Source organism: Chiloscyllium plagiosum, chromosome 23, assembly GCF_004010195.1.
Source record: "Chiloscyllium plagiosum isolate BGI_BamShark_2017 chromosome 23, ASM401019v2, whole genome shotgun sequence".
Taxonomy (NCBI): domain Eukaryota; kingdom Metazoa; phylum Chordata; class Chondrichthyes; order Orectolobiformes; family Hemiscylliidae; genus Chiloscyllium; species Chiloscyllium plagiosum.
In genome coordinates this window covers 45,636,474-45,648,663 of record NC_057732.1, presented here as the reverse complement: position 1 = coordinate 45,648,663, position 12,190 = coordinate 45,636,474, and the positions used below count along the sequence as shown (strand labels likewise).

At 42.2% G+C, this 12,190-nt stretch overlaps 1 protein-coding gene across 22 annotated transcripts in view; it reads left to right on the top strand.

Annotated features, from left to right (window-relative positions):
• The window catches only part of celf2 (cugbp, Elav-like family member 2), an 874,451-nt gene that overhangs the window by 852,957 nt on the left and 9,304 nt on the right, over positions 1-12,190 (top strand). For 9 of the 22 annotated variants that reach the window (XM_043714095.1, XM_043714096.1, XM_043714084.1 and 6 more), the window contains 4 exons: positions 5,552-5,587; positions 6,994-7,110; positions 8,855-9,052; positions 10,909-10,971. In XM_043714095.1, the coding sequence (XP_043570030.1) occupies positions 5,552-5,587; positions 6,994-7,110; positions 8,855-9,052; positions 10,909-10,971 (414 nt within the window). The remainder of the gene's footprint in view (positions 1-5,551; positions 5,588-6,993; positions 7,111-8,854; positions 9,053-10,908; positions 10,972-12,190) is intronic. The other 13 variants (XM_043714089.1, XM_043714100.1, XM_043714106.1 and 10 more) reach the window with 10 other exon arrangements.

Here is a 12,190-nt window from a genome sequence, read left to right as displayed (position 1 = left end):
AGGGAGGTCATACAGGGATATGCAGGCGAGGTGGGTTAGCTAAGGGAAATGTGGGGTTACAGGGAATGGGTGTGAGGGTGGAATGCAATTCATAGGGTCGGTGCAGACTAGATGGGCCGAATGGCTTCTGTTTACACTGTAGGGATTCTATGATTCTATAAGACCTGACAGTTTACAGGTTAATGTAACGGATTAATTAAAGGAGAAAATTGCAGTAGGGTGGCTAGCAATGTTAAAATGAGCAACTTCAAGCATCCTCCCTTATTTCTGATTGTAGTCCTATGTTGAGGCACTCCCTTTCCTCCTGCTTTCTCGAATATGGATTAAATCATATCCCAGTGACATATCTGACATATGTCAGTTAAGTCCACCCCCCTCCCCTGCCATCTTCATTCCAATGGAGGCTGTGCTGAATTAAAAATCCTTTACCAGACCTCAACCACTGCCAACATCAGAGGTTAATGATCACAAGTGACAGTGTTCCGTACAGAGGCCCTGAAACAATTTTGTGTCACCTGAGCAAGTGATGCTGTACTCAGTGCCATACAAAACTGAATTACACAGTTATTGGGTTTTTTTTGTGGCAAAGTTTTCACAGTTGCTTCTAAACTTTAGTCATCTAAGGAGTAATAATTGTCTGTCAGATAGTGTAACCCTCAGTGGATCTGAACTTTTCGACATCATGGCAAACTGAGACACCGTCCTCAGAAAGTCACAGGATTTGTTCTGCATACGTCAATCATTCAGCAAAAAAGAAAACTAAACCAGAAGCCTCTATGTTAGAAGCAATCACGTAACATTTGATTATTTTGGTTTCATTCCCTCGTCACCCACAATTTTCAGGCCTGCAAAAGCACCCAATGGTAAACCTTGATTTCCTCCTATTTTCTAGTACCTTACCATAGACACATCAGCCAGACTTTACTATAAAGGACCTGGCCATTGAGCCTCATTCAGCTCAAACCTGCTGGCCACACATGAGCATTTTCCAGCAATAAGTTATCAGGAGCAGATGCCACGGCCAGTTTTCATTTTCCCTGCCAAGGATCCAGGGATACTGGGATCAACTGCTTTGACGCTGGTGGGGAATGGATCACTCGTCCGTTCTAGATTCTATCGGCTTTGCATTTTTGTCAATTTCCGTGCATCCCTTCCTGCTATTATCAGAGTTGAACATGTAACACCTTTCAACATTGATGAAAACCACCCAATTATTACAAGTGTATCCAGTGCAACCTGCACTGTATCATGGCCCAGTCAACATATATATAGATTTTCCATATCACGTGATCGTAAAAAATATCATTATGCTGAGTAAAATTAAACGCAGGAGCTGATAATTGCATTAATCCTCTGTTCCCTAAAGTGTTTGCTTAAAATGAAGAGGGTATTACAAATATAAGACATTTTGATTGAAAGTTGCCTGTGGCTCCTGCTGAGAAATTGGATATTGTCTCCTGGGTCATTCGCTTTATGACACATTGATACGCCATAAAGTCATCACATTTTTCACTGGCATTTTGCATGATTAATTTTACCATCTTAATCTGTGTATTGTGCCCACTGTTTTCCCTCCTCCCCCTGTTTCAGCCTGCTGTAAAGTACTTCCCATTTGACAGGGGGTGCTTGGATATCCATTTGCCTTAGCCAGTGCAGAACCAGCTCTGTTGTTAGTTCCCCCTTTCTTGCAGATATCTTCCTGCTCAATTGACCATGGGTTGGTGGGCAGGAGCTTGCAGTAGGAGGATTGAAAATTGGCCAATATTGGCACGTTGCTTCAACACTTCAAATATATAAACGCAAAGCAGGTAGGGTTGGAGACTTCAACAACACTGCCCTTCGTTCAGTTAGGGATGAAAGGAATCAAGAATAGACTGGTGAGATTCTTAATGTCACAGGTTTGATGAGTTGGATTCAGACTTTCTTGTAATAATTTTCATTGGTCTGACTTAAATTATGAAAGAATGAGGAAATAGGGGTTTCAGAATGATACAATGAACTTTTCCAAGACAAGCACCACACAAATTTATAGGTCAGGTGTATTTACAAAAAAACGCAAAACTTGAAATCTTAAAAACAGAAACCCCCTGTAATACACAGGATATATGTCAGGATCTAAAAAAAGGAAAATGCCAGCACTGTGTACTGTCACAAGACACACGGCAGGAATTTGTTAAGGCTCTGACTGAAATAACTCCACGAAGGCCAGTATCCCATCACCAGGTCACCCTTTTATTTATACATGCGCAGTACATGACATTGACTGACTCAGCTAGCACAGAACTGGCTCCGAGAGTGAACAGAACTCCTGACTCTCCTGTGAATGGAGTTTTATTTTAATTTGAATTTTTCATTCTATTACTGCACCATCAGTTGAGAAATGTATCTCTACAATACAGCAATTCTAATGAAGCTTTTTTGAAAGTGTTTGTAAGAATTTTGCAAAACTGAAAAATTGTCTAACAATCTCAGGTTTCTTGCAGACCATGAACTTGGCTGTGTATTGGAGCACTGGATTACCCTGCTTTCTGGGTTAACGTGACCTGGTTTCAAATTAATCCCAGGATGATTGGATTGAATTCAGTCTAGATTGATGTAATTGAGCTGATATGAGAAATGCATTAAATGATCCTGTCAGAAGTAGGTTTTGGTATTAGTAAGAGGAAGAAATAAAGGTCACGACTTTGCTTCTAGTTTTGGAAACCAATGCTAGAACCATTTTGTAGTCCTGATTCTGCACATGGTTGGTGGGTAGGGGGTTATAGTCCAAGCCTGGGCCTTTTTGCAGAAGTGGGAACTCTCCTGTTTATATCCGTCAGCCAGGGCTACCTGATTGGGGCTGTTAATCTGGTCCAATCAGGGGACTCATATTCTATGAGGTCCACCTGGCTGACCTCACTACAAGACCTACATCTACAGACAAGAAACTGCCACCTAGAAGGGCAAGGGCAATAAACATATGGGAACACCACAATTGTCTTCCAAACTAGGCGTCATTGTAGCTGCTAGTATCTGTTCCTTCACTGCTGGCTCAGAACCCTAAAACTCCTTATGTAACAGCACAATGGGACCTACACCATAAGGACTGCAGCAGTTCAAGAAGGTCGCCATCACATTCCCAAGGGGAATTAGGGATGAGCAACAAGTGTAGCCTTGTGTTTGCCAACAATGTTCACGTCCAATAAATTGATTTAAAAAAGAGATGGGTCTAAATTTTCTGGCTGAATTGACAGCAAGAGGAAAGCGTTTAACTAGAATACCATTTGGGTAGCGATCACATTGAGATTATAAGTGCAGACAATGTTGATGGGCAGTATCTGTGTGGGAATTATGTTTAAACAAAAAACAAATCCAAGAAATGGAGGACTTTGATGTGACATCTTCCAAATTAGGTTTTTGTCTGAAAGACTGTGCCCTTCAGCAAGATGTCCTTGTGTTGTCTCGGCATCAGTACATTTTAACCTGTTGCACAGTTACTGACTTTGGCTCCCATTCAGTATTGTTGAGCAGTTAAGGGATCTGCTGTCATTATGTAAGTGAAAACCAAGTTCTGGATGTGACAAAGGTTTGCACAAGGCTGCTGGAACAGATTGGCTGTGTGATGTCACTCCCTCCTTCACCTCATATGACCACAGCGTTGTTTTGTTAGTCCTTCCCTCTGCCCATAACCCACCCCCAACCCTACAACTCTGAGAATTTTCTATTCCTCAGAATATTTCCTCTTGTGCATTCTCAATTTTTCCTTTGCCAACCATTAGTGACAATTTCTCCAACTGCCTTGTTTATTAAGCTGTGGAGTTCCTTTCCCTCTGACCTCACTGTCCTCCTTTTAAGATAATTCATAAACTAAATCTGTGGTCACCGGTTCCAGATCTCTTCTGTGTTTGATCATGGACCTCTGAAGCACTTTGGAACATTTTACAGGGTTCAAAATGCGAATCCAAGTGGTTGAAATGGGACAGTGTGTTGCTTTGACAACCTGAAAACTGAACAGGTCAAAGCATGATTTGAGTGTTTGGAAAGCATTTCCCCATACCCCTTGCTTTTCCTTCTGAAGTGGCCTAACCTGTGATGAAGCTTCAGATGACCAGGTAAAAGCTGTACACTTGCCAAGCAACAACTTGCTTCACCAGTGGAGCAACAGCATCATTAAGACTGTTTCTATCACCCATCAAATATTTGTGCATCTCTGCACATTTTACCAGAGGGATTGCTGGAAATCAGGAGCAAGAGCTACAGGGACTGAGGCTTGAGATTAGTTCATGCAGTATTGCTGTGCTGACAGAATGGATGAGCTAATGGATTGCAAGTAACACCTCCCTGGCTCAGTTATGCATCATTGGTCAAAGTGGAAACGCATTAGTTGTTAAAGGCAAAATTTTGTCATGTCGCACTTTCTTTAATTCAGTGAGAGCATATCCCTGGAGGCAACCAATTGCTGCCTCATTTGTTGAGTTTGCTGATTCATCTGCAGCGGGGACCCTCCATGGTAGAAGTGTGGCATGATTTGCACTTCTGCACAAGTGCGTGAGGGGCTCGTGCTGAGGTCCCAGTGGCAGTTGGCTGCTCAGGGGAACTGGCTTGTCCTGAGCCTGTCTAGCAAGGACCACTCCCACCATGGTTGATAAAAACCTGTCAGATGGAACTTAATGGTGACTTCCCATGTTTCTGATTCCTGGATTCAGAGGATGTTGGCTGGTGGACTGTCTTCCAAATGGACACTGAGATGAATGGTACAGACTAGACAAATCTGAGTCATACCAATCAAGAAGGTTATATCTATGTTTTTTTTTACTGAAAATGATCTCAATTGGGCTCAATGGGATTGAAATAGCAAGTTCAAGGAGGAGGAAAGAATTTTAGTTTGAGTTTTATCATGGCTCAGTGGCACTTTAAGGTCCAGTCACTCTTGTTTTATAGGACAATGCAGCAGTCCTTTTGGATTCTAAAACCTCCTTCAAACAGCAAAATTGGATTGTCTGAAACCCGATCACAAATTGTTCATGGCACCCTGATTTCACAGCTCACCCGAGGGATTCCTCGGTGGCGGGCGGAGCTGGGAAACTCTGTTTCGGATGCAGGAGTGCCACCAACAGAGCCAACCTACCAGTGCAGCTGGGCAAGGTCACCCCTCCTGGTCAACTGTCCCAAGGCTTGGCTGAGAGAGTGTGCACACTCATCAATGTTGGGCTGCTCCAGGTTCCTGGAATATTGTGTGGAGTACAGGAAGGCGGTGTCTCAGACATGAGCAGTATGGTTTGGCTGCCCATGAGGTGTAACGGTTTCAAAAACAGGAGAGGAAGTTAAACTGAGTAACACAAACAGGAGATAGCTGAATGTGGAAGCAGAGCAGTGTGGCTGGAACACATCAGATGCATCTCATGAGGTAGTTGAGCAGGGGCAGTTTGAGAACTGATAACCTGATAATGGTGCACAGGGTCAGTAATCTGACAAACTAAGTATGCTGTTATATAGAAAAGAAGTGTAAATTAATAAAGAAGGTAAGGTAGTCAGCGCATGTGTGTGAGTGTTTTTACATTTGTTCCCGCAGTGCAATGGGGAAACAGCAATCAGCAGTCGATGCCTGGTATGTATTTTATAAATTATTTTTTGATATTTGTGACTGTACATATCTATCACATGTTAAACATTGTGAGTCTGTAATACCACTTCCCTTATAAATTTCAGGGTTGGCATTCATAATGGGAGCTGGCAGTCTAAACAAGTCACACTGGCACTGGCAGGACAATTTAACCACTGTGTGACTTGTTTACATTGACCATTTCATTTGTAAGTGTGAGCTGTAGGATTTCTAATGGACATGGGGACAGATTGTCTGATCTTAAAATTGTTCTCCACACTTGGCCCTCCCTCTAAGCTCCTTAACCTGAAGATTATACTTGACCTCCACATGTGCAATGCTAAGATTGTAAACCTATTTTAGTCAATCTGAGCATTGCACATGTTGCTTGTCTGAATTTTTAACATGATAAGGTCCCGTGCATTTATAATGGAGATTACCAGTGTAAATGTATCACAGTATAATTCCAGCCTCCTGCCCCTGGAGATGACCACTGTCAAAATGCTCAATCTGCAGCATGATAAGTTTACATCTTCTGTATCCACTCTACGTGGTGATGTGAGAAATTCTACTGACCAGTTAACAAAGGACAGAGTGTAGAGTCTTGATTCAAATGCCCCGGTCTATTTGACCAGTGATCTCTCAACCTATTTACCTGAAAGCTACCAGTGATAGCTTGAGAAACTTACTTGTATTGATTAATTTTAATCAATTTCAATGCTGTAGGGTAATATCTGGGGTAAAGTGGAGGTTAAGAAGGAGGGGAGAGAGAACACTATACAGGGTGGGTGAATGGTTATTTGTCTGGCTTGGTTAGTAGTAATCAAGTGATTGTGAATCCCGATTTCCCTAGCTCTGGAATTCCCTCTCTAAACCTCTCTATCTCTCTATCTCTGTCTCCTGCCTCTCCCACTTTGAAATATTTTTTGTCACTGTCTTCTTAATATGTCGCTTAGGGTCTTTTTCTGTTTGACTTAACATTCCCATGAGGCACTTGGGACATTCAGCCAGGTTCAGGGTGACACGTAGATGCAAGTTGTTGTTGTGATGAAGGCACAGTCTCCAATGATACTTCACGTTGTCATTTTTCGGGAGAAGCCTTGACTTGGAAAGAGGGAGGGAGAGACAATGAGAAATCCGACAGAGGAAGTGGACCCCCTACTCCATCGTCATCTTGTTTGCCCGTAGATTTGCCAATTGGCATCGAAAATGAATGTGCCACATACCAAAGGCACTTTGCCTTACCCGCTTACCTTGTTGCAGCTCTTGCAACAGACTGATCTTTGACCATCCTGGGGACAGGGAGAGAACTACTTGTTTGTTTGTTTCTTTGTTTATTTGTTTTTCCCTCTCTAAATTCAGTCGTAATGTTTTCTGTTCTTCTTTCTCATGTGCATCTTCCACACCTCCAGTAGCAGGAACGACAAATTCCGGTGCAGGTGCTGCCATGAATTCCTTGACCTCCCTGGGAACGCTCCAGGGGCTGGCCGGAGCTACTGTTGGTTTAAATAACATTAATGCACTGGCAGGTACAGTACTACACTGGGTGGTGGGGATTGAAAGGTGGGGGGGCAATGTCTTGGGGAAAGGGGCGCACAGGGAAAAGGAGACTGTGTGGTTTTGTATGGTGCACTGTGCCCACCTGCTGGTCACATGGATCCATTTCAGAAAATCACCGCAGTGTTTGCAAAAATTCTCATCCTTAGAGAATAATATGTAACGTTATTTCTTTAAATCTAATCTGGTGTCTTAATTTCATTTGTTCTACAAATTACGTCTACCTCTCTGTCATTGGGAACTGTTGCCAGTTCAAGAAATTAAGACCCTATGATAAAGGAGTGGAAGGAGGCCATTCAGCCCATCAAGTCTGCTCTGCCCATCAATGAGATCATGGCTGACGTGATCCTCAACTCCTCTCTCCTGCCTTTTCCCCATAACTCCATTTCTAATTTAAAATCTTTCTAAATCAGCGTTGAGTATGCTTAATGACCCAGCCTCTGTTTAAAAATTCCATAGATTCACTAACCTCAGGAAAGAAATTCCTCCTCATCTCAGTCTGAAACGAGTAAACCCATCTTCTGTGACTGTGTCTCCTGGTCCTGGATTCTTTCACAAGGGTAGACAACCAGATAGGATCAGGGGGAGACTAATTACTGCCATTCAATAAGATCATGTCTGATCGGACTACAGCCTAACTCTACTTTTCTGCCTGTTCCCATAATCTTTGACTCCTGAATAGCTCAAGCATCTGCCTATCTCAGCCTTGACTATATTCAATGACTCAACTTCCACAATTCTCGGGTGTGAGAAATCTTGAAGATTCACAACCCTCATCTAGCTTTTATACAGCCAACCTCATAGTGTGAGACAGTGTCTAGTTCTAGGGAAAGGCTGAGTTAGACAGGTTTTTGGTCAAAAAGAGTGTCTAGGATTACGTGAGGGAATGCAGGAGAATGGAGTGAAGGTCACAGTTCAGTCAGCCGCAGTTTTATTGAACGTTGGAGTAGGCCGCATGGCATTTTCCTGCTCCTATTTAGGTACATTTTATGGAACAGCTCAAAGTAGACACATAACTGCACACTCAAATTCAAAACTTAAACTTACTGACAGGGAAAGATGGCAAGTGGAAACTAAGCCCTTCCCTGTAAAAGGTCAGATGGGCAGTGGACAGGGTATTAGCCGTGCCCAATAGAATATCCAACACATAGCAACCTAAAGAGGAGTTGGGTACTGGTGAAGGCCTAGATAGTAGGCCGTCTCAATCAGCGTGGAAATGATCCTGCCTGGTGGGAAAGGAAAGCTGTAAGATGAGAATAGACATTAAATACCTGTTTGCTTCCATAAAATCTTTGTCATACTGGAGTTCTAGGCCTCTCCGCTTAGCTCCCAGATCACTACTGTGAAGTCATTTCAGTTGAAGGAATTCCACTTTGACTCTGACTCCACTCTAGCAGCTCTGTAGATTAAATTCGGATGATCAGCTGACAGAACGCAAAGATTCAAACAGGAGGGAATGTTTCTTCATGGCCTTTAGCTCCTCACTATTAAAAGTGTGTTGTTTTGGGTTTGTATCTGTTTGACAGTTTAATAGATTCAGTATAAATGAGTATTATTTGTTTCTCAATGAGAATCCCAGCCCAGTTGCATGTTGCCTGCATGTTGCATGAGTTGAACAGCGAATATCTTATTTGGGAATGTGAGAGGATCGCCCTTTGTGTAAGGAACTATTGAATGAGTGCACTTTTTTCTTTTTATTGTTGGTTTGATGTAAAGTTGCTCAAATGCTCTCAGGTATGGCGGCGCTTAATGGCGGACTCGGAGCTACGGGCTTGACGAATGGATCAGGTGGCACCATGGACGCACTGACTCAAGCCTACTCAGGAATCCAGCAGTATGCAGCAGCGGCATTGCCCACACTGTACAGTCAGAGTCTGCTTCAGCAGCAGAATGCTGCAGGCAGTCAGAAGGAGGGTGAGTGCTTGTTCCCTCAGCCCCTCCGACACTTCATCATGTTTGTCAATTAGCACTCAGATTTCAGGGTTTGTACCTTCTGTCAGTAACAAAACCAAGACTTATTCCAAGATATTGAGGTGCTTTGAAGACCAAATGTATTAGGTCAGTGTTTGTAGAGGAAACATTTTCTAGGGTATAGAGAAAATGCAGGGGAGTGGGACTAAAATTGGATTACTCCTTCAAAGACCCAATACACAGATGGGCTGAATGGCCTCCTCCTGTGCTGTTTCAGTCTCTGGTTCTATAAACTACTAGTTTGAAGTTTCATTGCCTGTTAGATACCATTGAGCCCCAGTGGGTCCACCACTTGTATGAATAAGACAAGGCAAATGGTCCATTAGTTAGTGGAGTTGCCTTAGCAACATAGCCAATGCTGGATAACAATCTGAAGTCATGTAGCAAGAATTAATATTCACACAACACCAGGTTATAATCCAACAGGTTTAATTGGAAGCACTAGCTTTCAGAGCACTGCTCCTTCATCACCACCTGATGAAGGAGCAGCGCTCCAAAAGCTAGTGCTTCCAATTAAACCTGTTGGACTATAACCTGGTGTTGTGTGATTTTTAACTTTGTACACCCCAGTCCAACACCGGCATCTCCAAATCAGGTAGCAAGAATCATTTTCTTTTTGGGCAAAGTCTGCTAACATTGGTATTGGCCTAACGTTATTATAGAGTGAAGCACATCGATGTTAATATGGTAAAAATAATGGGAACACAATTCAAAACCGGGAGACCAGAAAACTTGCAGAGGCTTGATGATTGTTTTATGTTCAGTCAGGCTCCCCATCTCATTCACTCACTTAGAAACAAAATCTCATTGGCTGTATGTAAGGTGTTACCCCACCTATCTTCCCTCCCCTCCACCTCTGCTATCGATGTCTAAATTCCCATCACCGTTCCATGAAATTGACAATGAAATTTAGCAGTGTCAAACTGGGAATCAAACTTTTCCATGTTAAATTGACAATTAGAAGTTTAAAATCTAAACTGCAAATGGGTTATAATAAATAGATTGCTGATAACACTCTATGGTTCTAACTTGATAATGAAACGTGTTGGTGTTTAATTTGGTCATGAATATATGCACATGAGCTAGATTTTCATCTATTTAAATAGTGCGTCACCAAGTGAATCAACACTCAAGGTCCCCATTTGTACAAGCATTTTATGGGCGTATTAAGCTGTCATAAGTTACTCAGCTCCAGATTGGCTATTCCATCCACTTTTAAGAATGGTGGACTTGTGCCTTCATAACATTAAGATTCAGAACCCCTACCCAATTGGAATTGAGCACTGCCTGGGTTTAGCTCAATTACACAGCTCACCAATGATTTTTCTCAGAAATTTACAGAACCTGCTGGTTATAGGTGCCAATTGGTAATGAACACAGTTTGCAATGGAGTGCAGTACATTGCAACTAGTATTGATAAATTGGCCCTGAATGTGGCTGACTTTGAATCTGTATTGAAACATCTTAGTTATGAACATCAAATTTGTAACAACATTGAAACAGAAGCTATTTCTGTTAAATTGCTACTGAGCAATATTGATGAGTACAGTAGGTGGTTCATTGTAAACAATGCAAGTGTTAAATTGTCAATTAAAGTTATTGGTATTTTCTGAGGGGTATTTGTATTGCATTAATAATTAATGTTACTGATGTTAAGTTGGTAATAAATGTTTTTTGGTATCAAATGGTACATAAAGCTATTGGTGTCAAGTTACTAGTGAACAGAAATGTTGGTATTAATGGTAGGTTTTAGTATTCAAAGGCTGCATAGATTTCTGTTGTGCTCCTCTCACGTACAGAAAGATGGCTCACAGCACTTTGCAGAGCAGAACCCAACACTGGTCAGCAAGCTGGAGGCACAGGTAGGGAGTAACGGCACAGCGGCAGAGAATGGTTTGTCTAAGGCCTTTATAAACAGGAAAGGGACAGCGTAGTAAGGTGGAGAGGTTTTGAGGAGAGAGTTCCAGATAGCAGAGTCACTCGATAGAGAGGAGGTCCCAGTAAATATGTGGGGAAAACCTCCCCCGCTGACTCCGTCAATGGGCACAACTGTAGACAAATGGGTTTCAGTGCAGATAAATATGACGTTAAGCACTTAGAAGCTCAAGAGAGGGGGTAGAGCAGGCTATTTTCTAGATGAAACAAACCTAGGAGCAGTGGAAGTGCAAAGAAAATTGGGAACCCAGGTACATAGATCATGAATGTCATGGACAGGTACAGCAAATAATTTTTTTAAAAAAGGCTAATGGAACTCAGGTGTTTATATCCAGGGAGGCAGAGTACACTGGGCTTATGCTCACACTTGAGCTACTTAAAGCCCCAGTTGGACCCTAAACTGAGTCACAGAGTAGTCCTGTACACCACGTCACCTTGGAGGGAGTGTCGTGTGTGTTTACTGGAACGATGCTGGGACTCCTTGTTAGATTTGGAAGAGTGACCACAGAAAATAGGGTGTGATGCTGTAGAATTCAGAAGGTTCATTGGAGATTTGAGCAAAGTTTTCAGGATATTTAAGGGGACCATACTGGATGGATAGGGAGGACTTATTTCTGCTGGTTGGTGAACCTAGGATTAGGGGAATAGCCCAAAGATTAAAATTAGGAAACATGCCTTCACATAAAGGATCATAAAGTTTGGAACTCTCTTCTGCAAATGGAAATTCATAATAGATCAAATGTTAATTTTAAATCTGTGATTTGAATTTGTGTATAAATAAAGATATTAAGAGATACGGATCAAAGGTAGCAAAGCAGAGATCAACGATGATTAATTGAATGGCAGGATAAGCTCAAGGGGCTAAATGGTGTCCAAATGTCCCTGTGTTCCTTGTAAAGGATGAACGGGTGGGTGGGATCTGGGAGGGGCAATTACCTCTTGACCAAGGATGTGGGGCAATTTCAATGCAATAATTATATTTTTCCCTGGGAATGGGTCACACGGATTGGTTGATTTATTGTTGTCACATGTACCGAGATACAGTGAAAAGTGTTGTTTTGTGTGCTGTACAGGCAGATCGGACCATACAAAGTGATCAGGTTAGTAGTAATTTCCAATAAGAATTCCAATTCCAAAGGTGGTAGT